The sequence below is a fragment of the Apus apus genome, chromosome 4 (assembly GCF_020740795.1).
Source record: "Apus apus isolate bApuApu2 chromosome 4, bApuApu2.pri.cur, whole genome shotgun sequence".
Classification (NCBI taxonomy): domain Eukaryota; kingdom Metazoa; phylum Chordata; class Aves; order Apodiformes; family Apodidae; genus Apus; species Apus apus.
This window is the reverse complement of record NC_067285.1, coordinates 16359058-16385843: the sequence shown is the minus strand read 5'-3', so window position 1 is coordinate 16385843 and position 26786 is coordinate 16359058. Positions and strand designations below refer to the sequence as shown.

The following is a 26786-nucleotide window of genomic DNA, read 5'->3' as shown; positions in this document are numbered from 1 at the left end:
TTGCTTTTGTGTATAGAAATAGATCTTCATTTGTGTAATCTTTTTATTATTACTTGTAAATTTTAGAATTTAAAAAGGCAAGTTGAGATACCACAGAAACTTTGCTTGTGCATCTTCAAACTTGGTCAACATTTTTATTTTCATAAGCTTTGATTATATGATTCTCTTTTCCCTTAAGTTCCCTGTAGCATTTGTAAAACAGATAATTGATACCTTCATTTTCCTTGTTGTTTAATGTGGCTTTGTCTCTTTATTGAATGCTTTTCAAACTAATCTCAGAGATAAAATTGTCAATTTTTCTAAGATCTTATAGAAGAGAAGCACTGGACTGATCAGGATGGATACTGATCTGCTTTGTCACAACAGTCTTAGGAGAAGGGGTGGTGTGATCTCCATTCTACAAACATAAATAAGAGGCACAAAGTTTGAAGAAATAATTTCCTTCTCAGTGTTCAGTCTGAGAAGACTATGTATACATCTCTTTGAAAGCAGAATGTCCATTAACTGTCTTTAAGTTTGCTGCTTGTGTGAATTTCAAATCAGGCACCAAAAAGTGAAGAAAATATTGTCACGTGTGATAGTTTTAGTTCGTTACATACCAGTTTTTCAGGAATTAAAAACTTTGCACCAGGGAAGAGAAATATTTATTTCCTTAATTGTGAGACCCATTTTTCCTTCAACTATCTGTCATTTTCTCTACATCTTCCATATTCTCTGAGAAGTGACATAGAACTTGGATAAACAGTCTCCTAATTATTCGTAAACATCACTGATGGGCACTGGATGACATGGGTTTTCCTGGAAAAATGGTTTTGAAACTTAAATAGCTATAGTTTATTAATGCAAAATGTTAGAATAAAGTGCACAGGCAGTCTTACTTGTGCACTTCCTACTTTTTTTGGTGTGTGTATGGCTTTAGCAAAATTTGCAAGAATTGCAGATTGCTTTACATTTCTAGAGCTCAAGTAAAATACTTAAGCAAAACCACAGATTCTGTTTCATGTTAGGATGATGACCTTCACATGATTCATTAGCCAAGTTGGAGTCATTTGATCAACTCTACAGATTGTTCTTGGTTTAACAGTGTTAATGAAAGTAATGTGTACATAGCACATACTGTCAGTGGGTTTCAGTTATGGGTGAAGTGTGATTTTTGTAGATGCAGCCTTTTTTTTTTTTATCATCTAGCCTTGAACAGTTCAGCTTCACTTCTTTTAAATTTCCCTACTACTTTCTGTTCCTGCTTGTTGATCCCCTTTTTTAGTGAGGTTTCTCATTTGAGTTGGCCTTCCCTATTCCACTTTCTATGTCAAAGCTTGCAGTTACAGAGGAAGGCCCAATATACCCCTGTAGTAATAAGCTGAACTGTGTTCACTTTGTGGGAATTACTATTGTGCAAACTTAATAGCATGAGGGATTTTAAGTAAATTTAAACAAATTCAGGGAGAATGGAGTTTTCAGAAATATTAGCTAGAAGTTCTAAATTTTAGAAATTTAAAAATTTTAACCAGGTAGTAATTTAGTCTGAACATGCAGAACTGACTTTCCCCATCCCCACACCAACATATTCTAGAATGTGTGACTTGGGATGGATTTTTCAGACAGAATGACAGAAGAACACTTCTGAGATGAAATAGGAAATGCATTATGTCCTTAACTTGGACATTTTTAATATACCTAATTTTTTTTAATGTCACAATTGTAAGTGGATGTTCCAGTGAAGTTCATCTTTCTATATGGAAGAATTATTGCAAAAGGTGCTCCTCTTAAAAAGATTCACCTTAAAGTTATTTTTGGCAACACTATGAGCACCTTAAAGCTGACCTTTCCATTAGAAATGTCAGACAACTTAAGAAAGTGATGATATCTGTAATGTATTATGTTTCTGAATTAATCTCTTCTATATTTGAGAATAACAAAGGAAATCACCCACTGAAACTTTGCTCGTTTTGTTCTTGGTGGTAAAGGCTTTTATTGTGAGTAAGATTTATTTCTTGAAGGAAGTCTTTGGTATTATTTTTCTAATATTCAGAAATTTATATTTAGTTGCATATGTGTGTATGACAAGCTTTTCTTGAACTGAGCAGTTCTTCTTTGTGTATTACTGATGGTGCATTGTTTGAGGTCCAAGAGAGCTGGTGTCTTCTTAGCTTATCAGGTAGACAAATAGAATGTGAAAGACAGAGATGTATAACTTAATTGTAAAATTTATCATGTGTTAAGCATCCAGAAATAAAGAGGATTAGCACATAGAGATTTTTTTAGGCAGATCCTTTATTGCAGTGTTTTACTTTGTGAAGATGCTTTGTTAAAAGCATTAATGAATTAACATGTAGGTAGCTAGCGTTACTCCCATTTACGACTTGACCTTTATAGTAACTGTACATTTGTAAAGGGTTAATAAATGATTAATGTATTAACTGATTGTTAGGGTCCAGCATATTAACAAACGGCTTGTAACCAAATCTCATAGCATCAATTGAGGTGCTTAGTAATCATTAAAATGTATAATAACTGAGTCTGTTAAATGTTTATTACATACTTAATGGTTTTGAAATTTTCTTTAAACTACTTACAAAGTTTAACTATAACTTTTAAGTTATGCTTACTATAACAGTGTGACTTAGTACTTAATCTCATTAAGTAATTATCTTGCTATGTATTCTTTCTCATCTCTTCTTCCATCATAAAAAAAAAAAAAGAGGTGAAACGTCACAGTAACAGAGCTTTTCTTAAAACTCGTAAAGCCCTAACTAGCAGCCAACTGTTCAGTAGGAAGGCTAAGGTGGAACAAGAGGGTGGAGAAAGCAAAAGTCGTGGATAAGAGAAAGTGGCATTTTTATAACACAAAATAAAAGTGAAGTTGTGGTATGTTCATGTATGATAATTCAATATTACAATAAACCCATTTACTTTCTGATGAGAATTTCAGCAAAAAAAAAATTCTTACAGTCTTCAGGCTGGGTTCAATGTTTCAGTGGTAAGGGTTCTCAACTTGGTGGCCTTTGTTACATTTGGCTGCTAATAAATGAAGCTCTACCTCTGACTTCTGAGTAATAAAATCAGCCATAGTTGTCAGCAGAGTTTACAAGTAATGTTTTGATGCAAGCTTCTGCAGACAGTCCTACCTCCCTTGTCTGAATAGGAACACACTCTTCTTACCTTCTCAAACCAGGACAACTTGAACTGGTCAATATTTAAAAATATAGCTCAGTCCTTGCCTCTGCTGGGTGCATAGAGGAAGGGGAATAATTTAAAAGAACAAATACAATGAATATACCTTTTTTATTAATAAAGTTGTGGATAGATGTAAAAAGGTAATTCTACCAGAAGTATAAATTTTCATAAAGCCTGCAATTTTATTTACCTTTTCACACTTATACTAATGGTTTATTATTGATCAGAATTAACTAATAGACTCTTGTCGTTCTCCTTTCTGTGTCCTTCTTTCTGGTCAATGAGGTTCCAGTTTATAGTGAAAATTGAGTACTTGAAGTCATGATCTTGTAGTTAGTGCTGTTAAATATCATCCTGCTTTGCTGCATTTCTTCCAATTAATTCAGTTGTTCTTGTATGATGAGCATATCTCTTCTGTATTGACGATATCTTGTAAACATTACTAGTATGTTCCTACTTTAATAATGATCATTATTGACAAAATTGGTCTCAAGATTTGTCTTTATAAAACTCCATTAGTAGCTTTTCTTTAGCAGATTCCTCTGCTTAGTGCTGTAACTTCTTACCCGTTTTTGTAATTTTCTTTCTAACCTCAGTTTCACTAATTACTATTTTTTCCCCACTTATATAGTTACTTTGCTTGTAGCACCATATGAAATGCTATATGGAAGTCCTTGTGAGATCAGCCATATCCTGTTCTTTCAAGAATAATCTGTGAGATACAGCTTCATTAATGTGTGATGCTATATTATTTCTGATACTACCTTATTTCTTAGAGAGAATATGTCCTTGAATTTTGGTCATAAAAACTACAAACAGTGTTTGCCATCTATAGCTTCATATCCTGCTTCAGTTATTGTAGTTCTTTCATTTTTATTTTGCTGGTCAGGTATACACAGTACAAAGATTCTTACTTGGACTAGCTTTGGTTGGTCTGCCTTACCAACAGATGCACCTGTTCACATGCACCTGATGTCTGCTGCTGAATTGGATAGATGGTATTGCTTTGTCTCTTACTGTTTACCTGATTTTCCCCCTCAATATATGAAAACTGATTATTGAGGCTTCATTCTTTTCTCCTGACCACTTCTGATATCTTTTGAACTCTTTTATCAGTCTTGCTTGATGTTTTCTTCAACATTTGCTGTCAGAGGTATTAATCCTGAACTTGTTATAGTTTCCCTCAATGTACTGAAATGGCTGAACATCCTGGTTATTTCCTTATAGCAACATTTCTTAAGGTGACTGTCAGTCTTTATTATGTTGTACAAAAAAGGAAATTTCTGTGTAAATCAGGAAGTCTTTTATCTCAAGACATTTTATTTGTCTGGAGCAGTCTTTACTGAATTTGTCATGTGCAAAATCAATTTAGCTCTTATAATGTAAAAAGAAAGCATTTTTCTCACTCCCATGAGTATCCTTCCAATTTCCATGAGAGGTTAATGAAAATAAAGTTTCCTTTTGGTTAATTGCATGTTCATACATGTATATCTTGTACGTGCTTTCTGAATTCTTTTAATTCATGAAATCCAAATGTGTAGCAGCCATTCATGTGCATAACCCCTAACAACATAAAAATGATTTTGGCTCCTCTTCTCAGAGGAAGAAATACGTATTTTGCTTATTTTTCAAGGCTTTAATATTTAGGCACTTTGTACATGAGGCAATTGTTATTTTCCTCATATTCTGGATGCCTTTAAACCCCTTAGGTAATGAAAGATGCAAGTATGCATAGTGTGATTAAGTTACTATTTTAATATATTTATTATATGAAACAATATATTTATAAATATTGAATTTGTTACTAAATCTTGCACATATGGGATGATTCAGTACTTGCAATTGGAAAAATTTCTTCTTTGTTTACAAAATTTGATCTGAAAGGGAATCACAGAATTGTTCTAGAAAAGACCTTTATGGTTGCATATAAATGATTTGAAGTGTTGCTTCTAATTGAAACAGAATTTGGGGCTGTTTTGGTTTGTTTGGTTTGGTGTTTTTTTTGTTTTTTTTTTTTTTTTTTTCCCCCACCCTTCTTCCCTTCCTTACTCTTAAGTGGTGCCTGTTGCTATGAGTGGTCTTTGAATTGCTACTCTCTGTTGTTTCCCATCCATTCAGTTGCATATATGCAGCCTTTGGTATCTTTGAAGCTGATCAAATAGTTAATACTAAATATCCTTAAATTAAAATTTCTAACATAATGACATATCCCAGTGGCTCTAACAGGAATATTCAAACTCATGTTTAGAAGTAGGTGCACAGCTCAAGAGTCTGTAGTCCTCTTGCCCATATGAGAAGGTGACTGTGACGGCTTGGGATTCTGTGATAAATTATGTTCCCATTGAAGTCCCAGGATGGGGAATATTTGTTGCCTATTATCTGTCCCCATTAGGAGAAGGTGGCAAAGTATACCTTTTTAAAGAAGGTTTTAAATTATTGTTGCACAATTTGTCACACATATTAATGCTGTAATAATATGAAGTTAGGACTTGGACAACTTACATGAGTATTTTTAGAGATTAGAAGTATATAGCAGCTAATAGGTTAAACATTTTCTTTAAATCCTGCTGGATGCAAAGTGATACCAAACTGAAAAGGTCACCTTTTCTCTGGGAGGTGTTTTTAATTGAGAAAAATGGGACCTGGTTTAGGCCTATGAGTAAACATTGGTAAATGACCCCACTTTTTGTTTTTTCCTCCCTTACTGAGCAACCATCCTTGCTATATTTAGCATTGTGTTTGTTTCCTTTTTGAAGTAAAGGGCTATATTCATGGAATAATAGAATGGTTTAGGTTGGAAGGGACCTTAGAGATCATCAACCCCCTTTCTGCTAGAACAGGTTGCCCGAAGCTCTATCCAATCTGACCTTTAATATTTTCAGAGATGGGGCTTCCACAGCCTCCTTGGGCAACCTGTTCCAGTGTCTCATCACCCTTGTAGCAAGGAATTTCTTCCTAGTATCTAATCTAAATCTACCCTCTTTCAGTTTGAAACCATTACCCCTTGTTCTGTTTCTACGTGCCTTTGTAAAAAGTCCTCCAGCTTTCCTGTAGACCCTCTATTGGCATCGAAATAGCAAAATTGCTGTCCTCTCTAAGGGTAGTTCTCTAAACCAGTAGGTGAAAATCTTGTTCTATATGAACAGATGAAATGTCTTACCCCTTTTTTGGTTGAGGAGGTGGTATTTCCTGAGCATAACAGAAACGGAACAGGAGCCTTACTTGATATATGCCACTTAAATATTACTTTAGTGACGTTGTTAAGAGCACAGGGAGTTTGGGTGAAACAGCTTTTTTTTTTTTTTTTTGTCATAAGGCTTCAACATTTCAGTGGTGCTTTTTTTTTTTTTTCTTATCAGCCTTACCAGTACACCCCATGTCACTGATGATCAGTAACCATACACAAAGCCACTGTTTCTGTTTCAGAGAAATCCTTAAGATTCCTGTACTGTGGTGGCCATAGTAAATGAAGCTACTGGGCAATGGTGCTCAGACAGTTATTGCTTCTATCCTTTTCTATCTCCTGTTTTGTCTCATTATCTGTAACACCATGAGACAGGCTGCTCCTATTGTAAATCTTTCTGAGACAATAGCTTCCTTAAACAGGATGTCTCTACTGTTTATGTGGTCCAGACTGCAAAGTATGATAATTCGGATTCCTTTATGCTGTAGCATTCCCAGTATTCCCTTTCCTCTGTTTGCGATATTTGCGTCTTTTTAGTGCTTTCATCTAGTGATTTGAGGTTTGCACTTAGCTTGTGCTGATTTAGTTGGCAAGGTGTTCATAGGTCAATGTTAGCTTTTCCTTGCTGTGGGACACAGGCATCATTCTACTGAACAGAGTGGTAGAAACCCAAAAGTAACTTATCAGAGTTGAACTCTTGCATAGCAAGTCAATGAAACAGTTAAATTTTGTCATTTTAATAGCTCAAGGGTATAATGAATGGCCTTGTAAATTCTACTGCTGACATTTATTTTTTTTTCCACTTGCTTGTTTTTGTGAATTGATTACCATCTTGGGTCTAACTACTTTAATCCTATATTTTACTAGTGTTTGAACTGTTTGTTACTGGAATTAGCAGCTATAATAGAAAGTTGATACATCAGCTTTTTGAGATGCATTCAGCAGCAGGACTGATGGGCAGATTTTTATCTAAAGCATGACACTGGACAAAATATGACTAAACATAAATCCTGTCAGTGAGTGCTCAGTCAATTGTAATGACTGCAGATCATTCACTACAGTAATGTAGTGAGTGTAAGAATAATAGCTGTTTCATAGCTTCTTTTGATTTTCGGTTGCTGTAGGGTTTTTGTTTGGGTTTGTAAAACACATTGTCTAATTGTTTTGATTGCAAGAGGAAGAAGTCTGAAATATTAAGTGTATTATATTTCTGTTTGGTAATAAACAGTCTTCACTATTGGAGCATTAGGTTAGGTGATTTAAGCATTTGACTAGGCTCTTAATTATATTTGAATCTGAGGTAGAGAAATAAAGCTAGTGATCATGTGAATTGTATGCTTGGCATATTATGCAAGTTTGTATTGGAAGGTGCTTCAAAGAACACAGTAAGTAGGCTATTTTTTAGTAAGGCTCTGATGAAAGAAATAATACAAATAGAACAACATACATACTTATGTGTGTATATATATATATTTTTATCCAGTAGGGCCATATATGGGGCCATATCGTGTCTAAAACATGAATTGCCTAAACCAGGGAAACACTTAATGTATTCCTTTCAGTCTGCCCTGCAGCTACAACCTCTATTTAGGAAAAGGTAGGGTAGATTCTACTACTTTCTTCCCTGCAGTTTGCAAGCAAATACTGAATATTCAGCAACTTGTCAGGATAATCTGTTTAAGTGATTATGATGCTAAGTTTATGGCTATAAAGCCTGAACGTTTTTGTGTATATTTTGAGCATGTAGTAAATGTGTAGAAAAAGGGAATCTCAACTGCAAAGTAAAATTACCTTTAAACTGAATAATATAACTTGTTACTTTTTGTTAATCTGTATAATGCCTGTTTTATCCCTTCCTGTTTCTGAGCTTTTTAGTTAATTTGGAAATAAAAATTGCAAACTTTTCATTGAAAAATTTTAGTTTTCTTTTAACATTTTAGTGCTCAGAATTTATAAGGGAGTAAAGTTTTAATACAGCCTTTATCTCTGTTTGTGGAAAAATTGCTTGAGAGGGTCAAGTTTTCAAGGCTTTTGCATTCAATCTGAGTTCTTGCATGTTAGCTACAAAAGTTTATATAACATACAAATGATTAAATATTGTTAACTAGAGTTCTGAGTTGTTGTTTTTCAAAATATATGAAAATATTTCCATAATCTATATACAATTAGATTTTGTTTTATATTTGTATTAAACTTCCTTATTTTTCTTAGAAGCTTTTTGAACAAGCTTCACCTTGTTCAAAATTCATCTTTTGCCCAGTGAACTTGTTAAAGTAAAACGTGCTACAGTTGGCAGTGAAATGTATGAAAAGTTGATGTGTTTCTTATGTTAGCAGTCCAAGAGCAATAATAAAGTAAGAAAACGTTGCCCTTTTGGTCCTGATAAAGAAACATAATAAATGCAGCTTAGTTAAATACTATCCAAAATTAACTGGAAAGATTAAAAAAAAAAGTGGAATTAAAATAAAATTCCACTAAGATTTAGTACTAGTAGTTCTGCTGTAATATTCTTTATCATGGACATAGAGAACTTTACCCTATTTTCCCTTCCTACCTGCATTTTAGATCTTCTTATTTGTTTTGTTATATTTTACATTATTATTAACTCCAATATAAGGAAAAAACTACTGACATTTCTGGTCATTCTAGTTCTGCATGCACCTGTGTTATCAGTCGTGTTGTTATTGGTAGTGTTTATTTGAGCACCAAGCTGCAAAGGAAGTAACACTTGCTGTTGACAGTTTTTTGTTTATTTTGCAAAGTGGTAATTTTACTTTACCATGTGACCATATTCCTCAGATTTCCTATTTGTTGGAAAGATTTTTTTTTTAACATTACTGGAAATGCAAGTAGGATTGCATCACTGCTGAAGTTGCTAGGAGCTAAAGACTAATCAGGGAGTATTTAGAGCTTGCTGTATGTGATCATTCATGTGCACCATCATGGCAGATTGAGCATGTCCCAAGCGAAACTTCCGTAATACTTTTTTTGCACTTGCTGCTCTTGCTGCTTTGGATTGGGATACTGGAGTGTAACAAACTTGTTTTCATTGTGTTCTTAATAATAATCCCTGCTGCAGGTGCTAGAACAGAGTGAGCAAGCCTAGTTTAAAACCGAGCTGGCATTTTCCCCTGTATTAATAAAAGCTGTGCTTTCATTGACTTGAGCTTTAGTTGGCAATGCTTAGCAATCCTGTGCAGCCAAATCCAAGCTTATGTCAGGCACAGAAGAATGAAACACAGCAGTGACCAAAGTGAAGAAGCTTGCATTGACAGGAAAGTAGTTTAAGCCATAAGAATGTTAGCCCGTCCCGAGGATCTCACCTATTCCTTCTGATCGAAGTACTACATGTATTGTCCCAGAATCTAGTAAGTAAAAAATGCTGAGACTTCTGCGAGCCTATCTGGGGTTTTAGTACTCGGGAAACAGTTAATTGTTCAGTGAGTGAAGGCCATCTTGTTCAGCAGAGTTGGGTTGTGTTGTGCTACATATTGTTGTAGGAAGCTTGAAAATCTAGGGCAGCATGAAAATGTAGAGCACTGAGTTACTGTTCAGAATATGGAAGGCTTAGAAGCTTTATAGGAAGTCACTTAGCAGATGGTCTGAAATATACTGACATAGAGAAATATATCTTTTTAAAGGTCTGAGTTCCTGAGGTTTTGCTGATTGCATACTAAAAAATAGGCAGGTGTAACTTGGCTCAATCTGTATTTTATGCTGCAGATGCAGATGGCCATGCCAACAAGGATTTAACACATGCATAAATACATGGTTATGGATTTTGAGTATGGATGATAGCTAGACTTGGGCAATGTGTTAGATTCCTGACATACCTTCTTGGGGTAAAATCTTGCACCTTGTGCCTCTAGTTTAATCAGTCAATGGTCAAGTGATGCCATAATCTTCTGGAGAGGCAGAAGAAAAAGATGCAGCCTCAGTTTCTGGAGCAAGGTGGGTGTTCTCCATGTATCTGCCACGGGATATGTTGTTAATTTCCTTTTTAGTTCATTATTTCCAATTACTTTGGGCTTCCTGTTCAAACTGCTAGAGGTAGTGAGGAAGCCTGCTTCTAGTGAGGAACACCTGTTACAGCCCCAGCTATAGATTTGATCTTGGCTTTGTCATCCATCATGTAGTCATATATTCTTTTTTCTTTCTTTACCTTTCCCTTTTACCAATAAAGACATAGTTTGTGTATCTATTGGGAGGGAACTGAAACTGAAGTAGTGCTTAAGTATGCCTTGCCTGTACGTGCCCATGCTCTGAGTCCAAAGTGGGCAGGACAAAGCACACCACATTACTGGCTATAACAAAGGAAGAAAGTGCTTTGGATTTTAAATAATACGCATACATGTCAACTACGTACTTCAGGTACTGCTAAGTAGTCTTTGTTTCATAATTAAGATAACCCTTAGCTTTAAGAATGTCTTTTTGCATCCTGGAATTTGCTGACACACTGATTACACCTCAGCCATCTCCAGGAAGAAGCAACACAGGCATCTGTCCTAGAGATAAAGAGGCATCTTCAGAGCACTGTTTTGATTCATCCCTGGAGCTGGTTCATTATGCATATTGAATGGAGACTGGAGACCTCTAAAAAAATTATTATGGTTGTGTAATTGAAGACTAGCATAATACATATACACAGAGGTGTAAAATGCAAATTATTGTAGTTGCTCATTTTCTCTTTTTTTCAACAGTTACTGGTTTTTTTTTGTGGTTATGTTTTTTTAAAATTAGCAGGTAGATTATAGACACTGTGCTTTGTTACATATTTAATCAGCTTTACAAGTAAGATACTAAAAGGTAGAAAGTTGAGGCACAATTTCAACTGGAGGTCCATTTCACTTTGGGATCCTTAAAAAATGTGATCCTGTGTATGCATTTTTATTTTTTTTACTATGCTTGACATATGTAGTTTGATGGAGTCTGTGTCAATGGATGAACATAAAGCAAACAGCCAAGGGTGACATTTAAAGGTCTGGGACCCATATCATCTCCATGAGTTGTTATTATTCAAGACTAGAGTACTGTAAGAACTGAAATATGATGCCATATGCACCAGATACTAACAAGGAGGGAAGAACCTGCTGTCTGTACACAGCAGAAGTACAATCCAGCATGGGCAGGCTGGTCTTAATCTTTTGCTGACTTAATGATTGCTGTGTAGCCAAAGGCAGTGTGTTGTATCAGGAGAGTTCTCTTTTATCCATAATGTAATTTATCTAAATAAGTCTTAGGACCTTTGTCCCAGCGGATTTTCCAGACTTGCTGAATTTTCCAACTGCTTTTCCAAGTTTTTTTATCCTGCTTTATCATTTTTTAGTTTATGATTTTCATTCATGGTCCTAGTCCCAGAACTGCCTTGCAAAGCTCTCATGTGCTACTAAAAACCTTTATGAATTGTTTCCATTGTTGGGATAGTTTTGCAGTAGATCTGTAGCCCACGGAAATAATGCAAAAGGCAAGTCTGAGAGATTGAACAGTTCTCAAAACCAGGAGATCTTATTAACGCTGAGAAACAACTGTTATCCTGTGCATGTGTACACCATGCTTCTTGGAAGAAATTGCTGAATTTGGGAAACAATCTTCAAATGTGCTGAGTGCAAAAGAGTTACTACTGAAATGAAGACTTCTAAGAAAAATGGCAGTAGCCTTTCACTTAGGAGCTAGAGTGTTAGCCCTTACTTGTTTGTTTTATCACTCACACTACAAAATCTGTAGTCAGCATGGGTTATACTTATGCACTCTTTAGAAACTCTATTGTGTCTAAATTTACTTGGTTTAGCTTGCTTAAGTGCAATTGCCTAGGTCAAGGGTTTTTATTACATTAATCTTCCTGTGTTCAATGTAGGTCTAATTTCATCTTGAAAATATACTTCAGGTTTGTGCACCCCTTAAAAGGTCAGAAAAGGTCATAAAGATCCTACATTCAGCAAAGCTACCCTGTGTCGCCTTGCGTTAGATGCTATGATTTTTTAATCCCCTTTTTCACATGTATCCATGTGCAGAGCTCCGTGGGAATTTTTAGAACAAAGTAGGATCTCCCAGGGATTTGCTGCTATAGTACCATAATTAAAATATAACATACATAAGTTAATAAAAGATTATTAAATGGAATGTGTAGGCTGTATCCTCTTCTGAACTCACTCCTTCCGGCCTCTAAAACTGTAATCTCAGGAATGTTAAAAACTGGAATAAACTATCATTGTGGCAAAACCAGCAGTCCTGCCCTTTTGCTCTCCTGCCAGTGTTGGTTTTGCCAGCTCAGCTGTATAGTAAGCCAGATCAGGGAACTGATCTGACTGGAAAATACTTTCCCACCCATATATGGGATTTAAAATTTGTTTGCTTTTGTATTTTCCCTTCAAAAAGATACCATAGTTCAGTCCTGTAACACTTGACCTTCTTAAATGTTCACATTACAGATATTTAAAAGGGTATTTAAAAGAAATAAATAGAAAATTATTACTAAAATTCTTGCTTTGAGGGATGAATACGGATTCTATTTAATCAAGTTACTAATATATATCACAACAATATATATATTTTTTTTTTTTTTTACATCCAAGTTACACTTTTTCAATCTAGCCTTGCAAACTCTCCTCTCTTCATCTGGTTGTTTTAATCAAGATAAAGTTTTCTGTTAGGAAGAAAGCTTTCCTCAGGGCTTTTTTTTGTGTGTGTGTTTGGTTTTGTTTGTTTGGTTTGAGTTTTTTGTTGTGTTTGGTTTTTTTTTTTCCCCAAGATCTGTTTTAGCTTTCCTGGGCATAACTTTTATTTTATATTCCATATGTATTGATCCACTTTGATAGATGAACAAGTACTGTTTGCATTCTAAGCAGCTGTGGAAGACATAAACATTGTCAACAATGAAAACTGGAAATCAATTAGTTAATTTGAACTTTAGTGCTTAATATAGCTTCTAGCTGAAATCAAATATTATTATTTGGATGTTGTTTAACTCTCATAAAAAGCTCAATAAATGAAATAAATGTGTGGAGAAAATAATGGTAGACCATTTATAGAAAATACAAAATAGGCATGTTGGAGAAGGAAAGTTGGGTCTTCAATGTAGAGACTGTTGGAACATGACATTTTTGGCAGTAGGAAAATCTGTATTTCAGAGCTTTCTGTAACAGCAAACTTTTAATAACAAGTGTATTTATGTGTTCCAGAACAAGAATAGAAAGAAAATTTAATTAATTCAGTGAACTCATTCTCTCCTGTAGCTTTATTTAAATACAACCTGAGAAAAAGAGGGTTTAAGACAAATAATACTTACGACAAAATTTGTGTTACATGTTCTATGGATACTGCTCCTGCTTTTCTGAGGAGGGGGTTCTCTTTCTCCTTTGCTTATAAACCAGAAGTTGAACTACAGCAAATTAAAAATGAGAGATTCAAACAATATAAACCGACCCTTACTCAGGTTTATGAGTTCCCGAGTCCAAAACCATTGCATAACTTACCTTGCTTTTTGCTTTGTCCTGCATTTGGTGTACTTTCCTTCACCCTGTGACATTCATTTTAGACATTTGAAGAATTAGTTGGTACTTTTTGGAACAAATGTGCCTGCTGGCATCTTGAGCATTGCTTGCTTCAGCTGTGATGTTAAAGTAGCACTGTGACCGATGATGAAAGCTGTAAAATAAAAATCTCTGCACTCTGAAACGATTTCACTTACCAGTGCAAACATTAATATTTCTTAGTTCTTCATATTGCTAAGTAAGTTCTTATTTAAATTTAGAATTGACTATTGTTTGTATATGTATTTGCAAAAGTATTAAAAAGCCTCTCTGCATAGCTGTACTGGTAGAAGTATCAATTTCAAAATGAAGGGTATCATTTTAACAATAGGAGGCTTATTTTTAGATATATATTTTTTTGTAATATAATAAGTTCTACCAAGAAGAAATGTAGAATTGGATGGTGCAGTTTTATAAAATATGAAATGAGCTTGTGTTAGAAAATGGTTTTTTCTATAACAGTCTGTCTTTCTTTCTTTTTTCCTTTTTTTCTTCTAGGACCGGAATAGGCCCTATGACACTTTTAACTTGCACTCTTTGGAAAATTCCTTAATGGATATGATAAGGACTGATCATGAGCCTCTGAAAGGTAAACACTACCCTCCCAGTGGCCCACCAATGAGTTTCGCTGATATAATGTGGAGGAATCATTTTACAGGTTAGGAATATTCATATGTCCATGCTTGCTTGGTGTTTAAACAAAAATCAGCTTTTCAGTATTCCTATAAACTACTTATTAATAAACAACTTGTCAATTATGTAAAACTTTTTACCATCTTAAGATGATCATCTATACTGTAGGAAGATAAGGTGAAACATTTATATATTTATTTTAAGTGCGCAGTATCTAACTGGCATTTCTGAAACTTGTTTTTCTGTATCAGCAAATTGCACAGTTGGGTCTCCTGCTGCAGTCACTCAGTTCAGAAAATTTGTAGTGCAACTGGAGTCCAAATATTATGTTCAGCATCTTATTCAAAGTTATGCTACTGTTATTTTTGGATCATCAGGTAGTATATAGAGTTCTAAAACAACCACTGTTGTGCTTACTCTCCACAGTTGTTTCATGTTTCTTTAAAAAAGAAAAGTATGTTTATTTGGGTTTCAGATTTTTAGGAGGAGTCAAAAGCTATTGGATATTAAGTGTTCAGAAAGTTTTGATTATTTATGCAACTAAACTGTGTTTGGTCTACTAGGTGTAGCGTTGGCGATGAAACCATTTCTAATGTTTAGCTGATACTGAATAATGACAGGTTGTGTCCTACGCTAATGCTTAAATACATACTTTTTTGATGTCACAACTACCTTTTTTGTTCCCTTCCCCACTTCTATATTACATGTGAAAAAGTGTGAGGTCTTGTGCACTTTTCACCATCTTTTTAGGTACAGTTTTTTTACAACCATACCAAACTGGGTTCTGTACTCTCAGCAATTTTAACCTGTGCTTCCCACTATTATGTTGAAATTTGCTGTGCTTCATGTGTATTTAAACATTACTCAGTTGTTTAAAATAGCAAGAAATACTGTCTCATACCTATTCTGATTGTAGTCCTCCAAAGTAAGTATTAACCTGAAACTTGTAAAAAACAAGCTCAATGCTTGTGTCATTGTAAGTGCAATTTTGCTTATACTTTTATTATTGTTCCCTTTATAACAATTTTAACATGTTTCTCAATCAGAATATTAACACATATAATAATGGGAACAAATAAAGATCTCTAAGTCCTTTGTGCTGTTAGGTCATTCTGTCAAGGATAGTTTCCAATACTCAGCTGAGCTAGTCTATATATGTAAGTGACATACTGCACAGCTGCATCTGAGTGTCAAAGCTATTTAATGTCAGTGTTTTGCATGAGGTAGAAATGAAATTCTTGGTTTCAGTAAGCATCTTCATGCTTTTCAACTGAAGTATCCTTTCCAAAGCAAACATTTTTTTGGTCTCAAATCACTTTCCTATTGCAATTTTGTTGTTATCTTTTCCATTAAAGTTGGTCTTGACTCTTCCCCTGTACCTTCAACTTTCTGCTTTTTCTCTGCCAAAGATGCAGAAGGTTTTCAACTGCTGTCTTTCTCTGCGTCTTCCTCAGATTTCACTTACCGTGCCCTCTAAACTCACCTGCTTTTTTCTTATTTATCCCACTCTCCTCTGGCTCTCCCTCTAAAGTAGTAGCACATTTTAACCTGTAGTCACCTTGAGAAAGTGATCTACTCTGCTTGCTTTTGCTTGTTTCTTAACTCATTGGCAAATTTTCATTTATTTTCACCTTGAAGCTTTTTGAATATAGTTATTCAAGGTTATGTACTACAGCTTGATTTTCAGTTCCTCACAGACATTCCTGTGTGATTGCCTCTTGTGCAAAATTTCAGCTGCTCTTTCTGGAATCTTATAAACGTAACCAGGTCTCAGAGATTCTTCATTTAACCACCTCTGTCTTTCATAGTAAACTGGGTGTGTGTTTCCCCTTTAAATCTTCCCTTCCTATGGCATTTAAGACTGTCCTCTCTTATGTTTTGTGCTGCTTTTTCTTGTGTAGATAGAAAGTAAAACACCCACAAAAATTCTGGTTTAAAAAACAAGCAGACTAAGAAAAATAATGAGAGCTTTCAAATAAGTCTTGTTTTCTCAACCAATTTTGGCTAACAGTTCTTACATGTTGCTTGGCCTTACCTTTACTATCCAAATTTTTAGACTGAAGGGGTCAAAAGATGAGTACCAAAACATCTGATTTTGAAGATACAGGAAGATTTAAATCTAGAAAAGCTATACATGTCTTGGACCCTCGAAGCCATGTTACAAAGCCAGTGCAGCTATTTCAGAGTCATTTCAGCCTGCTGCTGGAAACAAAGTCTTCAGCAAAAGCATATTTTTAGTACTGTCTGTAAATGTATTAATAAAATATTGCAGGTTGTTTTTCTGAAGTTTGAAACTTTGCTTCGTTGCTTGGAACATAGTCCTTCTTGGCATATGTGCCCCCTCACATCCCAGCAGATACATGAAAGAAAAAATAATTATCTTGGATATAGAACAATCACTCTAGATTAGAATGTGGATGGGAAGGTTAACCATAAAAAATTCTGATGTGAAAACCAAATTGAAATGGTTCTGAATTATTTTCTTCTCATTTTGGGATATAAGTTTCAGTGGAGATAGTGGAGAGGCTCGGGGTGAGAAAGGAAGTGTCTGACTTCTTGTTTATAGTAGATGAAGCTTTTCATACCTTCTCTGAATCTGAGTTGTGATCAGACTTTGTCCTGCAGGCCTTGGAAATAGCATTTATTTCAAGGTCACCAAAGCAGGTAACTTTTTTAAAAAGCATGATCCTCCTAGCCTTGAGAGGGCATGTGGTTAAGTGACTTTTTTTGGGGAGTGTTGCTTTCAAGTGTAGAACAAGAGACAGGCTGAAGGATTGTTAGTGCAGCAGAATCTAAATCATCTTCAGTCTAGCAGTATTGAATTACCTGCATTGAGTGAATACTAACTCGGTCTGATTGGCAGGTGCTCTTCAGCTAGGAGAGCTGGGGTCACTTAGTTCATTTTGGGTGTTCCTTGCTGTAAGAGAGATTTAATACCTAGCTCTGAGATTTCTGGACTTAGATAAATTACCAGCTTATCCATCTGTGTTGCATTTTAATCTTAAACCGAGTCTTGGGAGAATGTATTCAGTGTCAGCTCTTACTCTGATTCTGTCTGAAATGGATGGTCTTTCCTAGCTTTCCTACCAAATAGGGGTACCCTGCTGTAGGTTCCTGTCTTTCTGTCCTCATACTCTGGGAAGCATGTAGCTTTATAAATTGTTTGCCATTTTCATGCTTTGAAATCTAAAGAATGTAAACTCTAAAAAGGAAATATTTCTTTTCTCCCAAGACATTTAGGCAGACTTCCTTACCTGCTTTCTCTGCTGTCAAAATGAGCTTCAGCATTTTTCTTCTCTTTCAGTTGATACTCATCAATCCTATTCTCATTTAAAAAAGGAGGAAAAAAGTACAGTAAAAGAATATTCAAGCTTCTTCTAGTTAAAGATGAATTACTGAATATGGCCAAGGGTATCTGGTTGTGCCTGTGTCAGTCATAATGAGGTCTTTATAGAATCATAGAATGGTTTGGATTGAAAGGGATCTTAAACATCTATGACAGAAATGTGCAATATTTTTGAAGATGTTTTTCTTGAACTGTCTTACTCATTTTCTGATTTGCCAAGAAAATACATTGTATGTGGCAAAAACATAGAAGAGAGTTTTGCTTAAATGAAGAAAGGATATATTTGCAGAATTTTATAGCCTGTTGGTATTTAATGTACTGCTTCTACCTAATACATAGGGCAAAACTGAATTATTGGAAGACTTATCAGTAAATGCTACTTATTACTGACAAAAACATTTCTTTCTTCCATCAAAGTGTCCACTGTCTATGGTGTAATATGTCACTGTTGCAATATGTTTATCTATGTCAAACTATTGCATTACAACACAAACAGACATTCTGATCTACAAAATATATTTTGATCAGTAGTAGCTAGCAGCTGCCTTTGTTCTATTTTTAAATAGTTAAGTAAAATATTTTTTTGGTGATAGATCTATGCACATGTGCTACTGACAGGTCATGAAACTGAATCAAAATATAAAATTCAGGAGAGAAATCGTATATCTTAAAAATAATTATTTTAAATTTACTGTTACAGTAGGTAACTAATATTTGGGTTTTGTTCTAAATCAGAATGGAAACAAACTTTTAATGTGCAAATTCCTAACCAATAAAAATTCTGAGGTTTTAATAAAGTATCAATGTGATACATCTTCAAGTATGAATATCTGGAGACAACACATGTATAAGGAGATTTTCAAGAGTAGGCTTTATTAAAATTAATTTTAATAGATGGACTGTAGAAGGATACATAAAATATGTGGTGATTATGTAATAAAATGTCAGTAGAATGAACATGCTCCCTGACTACATTAGCATTTGTTGTTCTTAGGTTATCTGAGACTTTGAATACAAATATGTAACAGTTCATAGGTAGAAACAGCATCTGTGGGGGACCTTTTAATCTTGAATTTCAATAATTAACATGAATGACAGGCATATATTTCCACAACAACAAAATTGAAGGTATTAGTGTTACTACTTTTAAACTATTATATAGAATGTATCAGATCATATGAAAAGTAAGTAAAATTTAATATTTCCTGTTTACATTTAACTTAACTTTGTAGTTTGAGGTTTGCCAGCAGTGTTATGTACAACTTAGACAATATTGTAGTTTATATAGAATAGACCTTTAACATCTTGATCTTCATTTAATTTCAATACATGTCACCAGACTTTTCTAAGCAAAGCAGTAAGTTTATCATATGACCTGAGGATAGTGAAGGTGAATGGATCATGTTTGTATTTGCAGTCAGCAGCTGAACACAAAGGTTGTGCAAATAGAACAAATGTTGTCATCTCAGTCCTAGAAATGTTGCCACCCAGTTAGAGCTTTTTGCAACACTTTTATTGAAAAAAGTGTACTGCAATGGTGTTTCTCAAAGTCTTGGTGTTCATAGAATCATACAGTCATTTTGGTTGGATAAGAACCCTTAGCCTAATTACCAAATTCATAAATGCACATGAAAACCAAAGCGAGCAGACAGATGTGTTTGCACATTTATTTGTGTGTAAAATTAGGCTGCTAATCCTTTCAAAGGATTTATGCAGACCCTTGCTCATACAGTTCTTGCTTTCCAAATAGTTGTGAGCATGTATGTTCAGTTAGTGTAGCACCAGTTTTAGGTGTCTGTACTTTTGGGGTAAGAGGAAAGAGAATGGTCTGAGGTCTACTCAGGTAAAAATAATTAAATATCCACATGCTTCACGCTGTCTGGCTATTTGTGAATCATGGGGCAAAGACTCATGGTGGAGCTGGTCTGAGGGGGAGTGTGTTTGTGTTAGGTTGTGCTGTAAACTAGAATCCAAATACATATAGGTTAAAATAATCTAGTGTCAGATTTTTGAGGGAACACTGGTCTTGCTTGGATTTTTGCACTTTTCTGTGTCTAAACTTTGTTCTACCCCACTTGCTACCTGTTCATGCAAATAACTTTTGTTGTTTTGTAATGCCTTTTGTTGGCACCACCTCTGAAAACATTTGATAGAAGATATAAGAATGATAAAAGAGATATTATTATTAAGGAAGTACAGCAGACCTGGTCCTGTTGCCAGTTTTATTTGACCTTGCTACTGGAGTCTCTAGTCATAACTTGTAATTGATACCAACAGTGATCTTAGGAACTATGTAAGAGGAAGTGCTCATTCCCAGTAAGTTCAGGGCAGGTAAAAAGCAGGCCAAAACTATTCATGTAACTTTTTTTTTCTAGACATTTTAAAAATAGTAGACTATCTATTTGTGAAAGATTTAATGAAGAGATTAATATGTGGGAAGGGTATGCTTCCTGGAGTTATTGGAAAGATTTCAGAATTGTTTAAAAATCATTACTATTCTACAAAGAATGAGGTGAAGTTAAATTCTATTTAACATCATCTTATTTCAATAGAGAAGATAAGATGCACATACTAGAGATGTGCTCTAAGAAGGAATTGGGCTCTCTTCCATGAAAAGCATGATCTGGGACAAGCAGCAGAGCACTTAAGCAATCCAGCCAAATGCTGTTAGGAGAGGAATTCAATGACATAACATATACAAAAGAGCAGCCTGGGCTATACAAGAATCACTAAACCCCCATTTATACTCCAAAATGTTTATAAAGAGCAGAAAGTGTACAACTGGATTCATTTTTTAGACTTATGTAAAAGTGTTTATTGTTGCAGTCTAACTGCAGTAATGTGTGTCTTATAAAAGCATGTAATCCAAAATATACTTGGTGTATAGTTATGAAACCAAGACAAGCAAACTGAAAATGGCAGATGTACACTGAATACAAATACTGGGCATGTTGTTACTGGAAGGGTTGCTATTTATGACTTCAGTGAACTGCTGAAATCTATAACTTCTGTGCTCTAACTTCTATGTTTCTGCTTATTGTGCTTAAGATTCTGGAAAAGTACTTTTTTGTTTTGTTAATCCAGATACTTAATTTTAAAAACATAATTAGAAATATGTGCTTATATAGACTTTATAAAAGTCCAGGTAGCATACAAGTCCTTTTCTTAAAATTGATTGTTTTCTGATAGTTAATTTCTGTGTTTAACCTAAATATTCCTTGAAAGTACATATTCTTGATTGCATTTCACAGTTTTACACTATACCTTTAAAAGAATTAATTTATCATTTCCTTTATGTTCCTTAGCTAATTATGCAGTTTTGTAATCTGCATATGGCCACTTTTTTCAATTGAACAATTTGCTTCAAACAGCAAGATGCTCAAATGTTGTAGCTAATATGAAAGGCTATATAATTATTGTTAACTATTTGTCTTATGATTGGTGCATTACCAGTCTGTTTCAAATGCTTTTAATACAGGTTTGTTTTGAAAGTATTCCATCAACTTGTTTCTGTAGAATTGCAGCAGGGGACCTCTGAAGATGCACAGAATTTTACCCCACACTGTTGCTTAGCTCAATGTGAGAATACGTCCTTCTGCTTGTGCTGCTCTGTATTTTCTGCTCCTCTTAAAAGATAGCTGACAAGAACTGTTTAAAAATAGCAGGCCAAGGGCAGGTGACAAAATGTCACGCAAGCAGCACCTGGTCCAGTGATAGCCTGAAGGAAGGAAAAGAGCAAACCCAGATGTCACAGATACTATTCTATTTCTGAAGCTGGTTAAACAGCAGAATTTCAGCTTCAGCAAAGGAAAAGAGAAGGGCTCATCCAATACATTATTTATGCATTAAAATTTTGTTGATTTTTTGGGTAGTACTTCTCTTTTTTCTATTACAATTATTATATTACAAGTATAGATTATTGTATACAACTTTCCTCTTTATAATTAATACCTGTAACCTCACACTCATTAATATGCTGTTAAGGAAAAGGGAATTAATGTCTGGCAAGATTTCTGAAATATTTTAGCACAAGCTTATACGAAGTGAAATAATAGCAGCTTTAATGTTTCTGCAGTGTCAGAGTAATGTGAAAATACGTATAGGAGAATTATGGCTGTAATTAGGATATCTGAAGTAGTTAATGAAGATCTCTCTTAAGCAGCTTTGCTCAATGAGTTGGAAAAATGGAAAACTTATTTACCTTCTTTCTGCCCCCACTTCTTTCTGGAGGTGCTGTTTGCTTCATAGTCTTATTGCGGAGGCATTTTTTTCTAAAAGAATGATAACATTTTAATGTGAAGAAAAAATGTATTTGGTTTTCTTAAACTGCTTGTGACTTAGTTTCAGAAGTGTTCTGAAACTTCATGTTGCATCTGTTCAGAAACAATATTTATTACAGCACAACAGCCTCTGTGACTGAAAATAGAAGGCTTTAACTTACTGATAGGAATTAAAAATGGAGATTTGCTTTAGTTCTGCTTCATCAAAGCTATCTTTGTTAAAGCTTGGTTTTGCAAAAGTACAGGAACAATGCTTATATTGGTTCTTCAGTAGAGTGAGTGGGTCTTTAGCTCCCATACTTGAGTGCCAATGTAGTGAAGAAATGTAAACTGCCTTGCTTCCTTAGCTCCCAAAGTTAACCGCAAATCTAGAGATAAGGAGAGCATATGAAATGCGTTACAATACCTGTAAATAACTTTAGTTCCTTATATTACTTAATTTAATATTTTTTTTATGTCTATAATGATCCATTTCTATCTTTTTCCCAACAAGAACTAATATAAATTACAGCTTTCAAATTGTTTCAGGGGGCTTTAATTAAGAAAGTGCTGTTTCTTCAGAGTAAGTTAATACTTCAGCTCAGTTAAATAGTATCTAAACCTAAAACCAATCTGAGCAGGAGTAGAGCTGGCTCATTTCTTGCTTTCAGTGTACTAAATCTCTTTTGAAACAAAGTAACCATGTGTAAATTTCCCCCTTCCAGTTCGGAAGTCAGAGATGGTCTTAAGCCAACCTTTCAATTCTTAAATCTCACCTGAGAAAACTGGTACTATTTTGTATCTCTCTAGCTCCTGGAAACTGGCACCATCAGAGTTTACTTGATTGAATGGTGAACTTTCTGTTTATATGGTCCCATATTATGGGTCAAGAATAAAAATTTTTCAAAGTTCATATGTGAACCCTGTGAGAGCAACTCTTCCTCTAACATAGTATCTAATATCAGAGTAAGTGATAGCAGATACTTAGGAAAGAATACAAGAATTGGGTAAGCACACTGTCTCCAACAATCTTGTTAACTCAGGAGCTTCTGGTGTCACAGGTGGTATGGAAAATAGTGATTTATTTTTACTAATTAAGTGGAGTTTGTACTCATTACTTGAAGCCTACTATAAAAGGCATAACTTGAGCAAGGTTGAACTTTGAGGCCTTATTTCAAAATGGTAAACGTAATACTTACCTACTAAAAAGCAAAAGGATGTCTTAATTATTTAATTGTTTATTTTGTGATTTTCATTATTTTACATAGATAACACTAGAGGCACTATGGTTAAATATCTTAAGTGTGTATTCTTAGGAAGTTGCCTTCATCCCCTTTAGCAATTTTTCATATTAATTCAATGCAGTTTTGAAAGAAAAAACATTAAAAATAACTTTTATTTACATTGCAGGTCGTATGGGAATAAACTTCCATCATCCAGTAACAGACAACATTATGGCTCTTAATAGTAAGTAGTTAATATTTAGTGATTAATATTGTAATGTTGAATATTATTTCTTACATTTACTGTGTACATAGCTGTACAGTCAAGAGATAAATGTGTAATGATATTTGCATAGAAATCTATGTACACTATCTTAACATGATTTTCATAAATCAGCTATCTCTGATTTTATTGGTAGAACTGGTGATTCTTGATATTAATTTTGTAATAGCTTTATGTGTTCCACTGGAAGCTTCATAATGCCTGCTGTGGCTGATATTGCAAAACAATCTCAGTTGTTGCCTCTTTTGTGGGTGTGTATGTGTGTTAAATCTGTAACTTTCATTTCTGTTATCTCCAGACATATTTATTCTTGTTGGGATGAGTTGTTACAAGTTTTGCATACAATTACATTGACTGATGGAGCTTACTTTGTTGGTTTCCTTAAAACATTATGTAGACAGGACTGGAGAGAATGTTTAGACATCTAAATGATGAGGAAAAATTGTGGAACTGAACTTTACTGGATGATGGATTTTGCTTGGGAAAAGAAACATAAATAATAAAAAAAAATCTGAACATATGCATTAAAAAAACCTGCCAGAATGTATTTGGAAGCTCTAGAGAGAGCCTTGTATCATGTCGTGGGGGGTGTGGAGGATGGGGTGTTAGGCATCATGTAGAACTGAACTATGCAAATCAAAGCATATAGTTTCTGTCCATCTAAACCTGAGAAGCATTAACTATTTTGAAACATCCTTTTATTTTTTTTAGGTGTTGGAAATAATGTTTCAGGAAATATTTCTTCATCTCTGTCTAATTACTTTCAAATGTTTACAGCACCTATATATTTTAATTGTTTATAAAAAATGACTATCTTTTGCAGCTCTAGTCCTGGTATGTGGGCTAAATGTTTAGTATAACTATCTGAGGGACCTAAACAAAATATATTCTTGCATTTCCAGTATTTGAAATATTATGGGTTTATTGAAATATTAACTGCTTACAGACTTAGATAAACCTGGAATCATGAATATGCAAATTAGCAAAACAGTAGTGATTGTTCTTTTGAGTTAAATTGAGTGCAAATCAAAAGTCTGGAGAAGTTCAGATATATTTTGCCACTCCTGTGTCTCTTCTCCCTCCCATTCTTTACTAGGCAAGGCCATACTGTTTTTGGCCATTACTAGCCATTCTAGCCCAGAGCTAGAATTACTGTACTGTGAAACCTGTTGGTTTTTCCTCCTTGAATACTTGCTTTTATTCTTAACTCTTCAAAGATTTAAGTTCATGAGCTTAAAAATTACTCTCTGTGATTTAAATCCTCTTTTGTATGCAGCTAAAACTGAAAAATTTAAAACTATTTAATTCCCATGTGATCCATTACTTTTGCCATGGGAATATACTAAGGAAAGTTGGTGCAAGAAGAAGTATTTTTGCCTGTACTGGGATGTTTGTGGTTTGGGATTAAAAAATAAAATAATATAAAATAAATAAAAATTCCCCAAAGAGATTTAATTCCAGTAATATTTTTAACAATTTGGAGAACTTGCATCACTTCCTTAAATCATAATACTTGTAGTGTCTAGATATAATCTCTGTGAAACTACACACTGTCTGCTGAATCTGCAAATCCAACCCTGACATTCCAGTTATAGTCACTGCAAAATAAGCACTGTTTTCCTCTGAAGACGTGGTAATCTTTAAGATGTATTACTCACAGCTCCATTTCTCACTAATAGTGTATGCAGTCTGTTGAAGCTAGAAAATGATGTAGGCTTGTGCCAACAGCTGTGCAAAACTCCACGTGTTGTAGGGAGAAGGGAAGTTTTCTGAGAGGTATTTCTCTCTTCAGGTGTTGCTTGCTTAGTGGGCAGGGCTTAGTGTAGAGCATACTGCCACCATTTTGTTTATCATTGTGCAAAGCTATAAATCATCAGCATGTCAAAGCCCTGAGTTCTGTGACATAGAGGAAATTACTTTAAAATGCATAATTATTATGAATCTCTTTAATTAATGGCATGATGCTTATATATATATGAAAACTGTTGCATACATATATATGTTGCAAATGTGTATAAGCATGTTTGTATTGTAGAGGCACATTATCAGAAGAGACATTCCTTATCAGAATTAGGCTTCTGTTGAGGAATGCAATGTTCAAATATTCAGAGATCTGAACATAATCTAAAAGAGTATTAAAACAAAAGGAAGATGCAAATATTTAGGTTTGAAACATTGTGCAAACGGAAAAATCTCTAGCTTTTGTCTATACTAGCTCTGATTGAAATTTCTCTAAGAGAAATACTGTTTTTAATCAAGTAGTGACATCTGTTGATTTTCTAATAATGTCATTCATACTGAGCTAAACAGTAGAACAATTCTAATAAATTTTCATCTATAGCACCTTGTTAAACACAATTGATATTGTAATTTCTAGGGGAAATGTGGCATAAAGTGAATTATTATTTTTTTCATGTATGAACTTCGAGAAACTATCTGATGATACTTTCAGTAGATGTTTGCAATATTTATTCAAAGCTATGTATATAATACTAAGCAAAATCCAAATATAACTTAATTTGCTTTCCCAAATTAATTAAGATGTCCCCTATCCCCTTCTCTTGCTAATATTCACTCCCATTTGTAGTCATATGTTTCTGCGGCCATTGCTTCTGTTTGCAGGACATTCGACATACTTGAGTTAATATGCACTTCTTTTTAATTTACTGCATAAACAGGACTAAATGGTCAGCATCACTGTAGTATCACTGACATGCTATGTAGTGAACTCTCTTTAATGCTTTATGTGAACTCCAGAAAGCCAACAATAAACTTTAGTGGGAGAGAAGTATTGCAGCTGAAAGTGGGAGATGGGGAATAAATGAAGGTGTGTGATCTTTCTAATGAAGCACCGAACTGTATTGCTGGGATCCCAAAAGAACTTCTGTAAGAAGAGTTTAGACTAAGGGTAGTTAATCTAACAAATAAGAAGAAACCCTTTGTGAAGTGCTGAAATGTTATTTTTCCTAAAGCTCTTCTGTACAGTGACTTTGCACTGCTGTTGGGCTTCAAACATTCCATCTGCTTCCAATGTTCATTCTTGTCTCATATGAAAATGTGTCATGTGTGAGGTCTGGTACTGTTTGCTCTCCATCTGACAGTCTTTCTTTTCACTAGTGTGATTTAGTTCTGAATATTCTGAAAAAAAAATT

General features: G+C 34.5%; 1 protein-coding gene across 7 annotated transcripts in view; it reads left to right on the top strand.

The window, feature by feature from the left end:
* The window catches only part of CPEB3 (cytoplasmic polyadenylation element binding protein 3), an 88841-nt gene that overhangs the window by 17058 nt on the left and 44997 nt on the right, over positions 1-26786 (top strand). For 5 of the 7 annotated variants that reach the window (XM_051619417.1, XM_051619415.1, XM_051619410.1 and 2 more), the window contains exons 3-4: positions 14389-14548; positions 23539-23595. In XM_051619417.1, coding sequence (XP_051475377.1) covers positions 14389-14548; positions 23539-23595 — 217 coding nt within the window. The remainder of the gene's footprint in view (positions 1-14388; positions 14549-23538; positions 23596-26786) is intronic. The other 2 variants (XM_051619413.1, XM_051619414.1) reach the window with 1 other exon arrangement.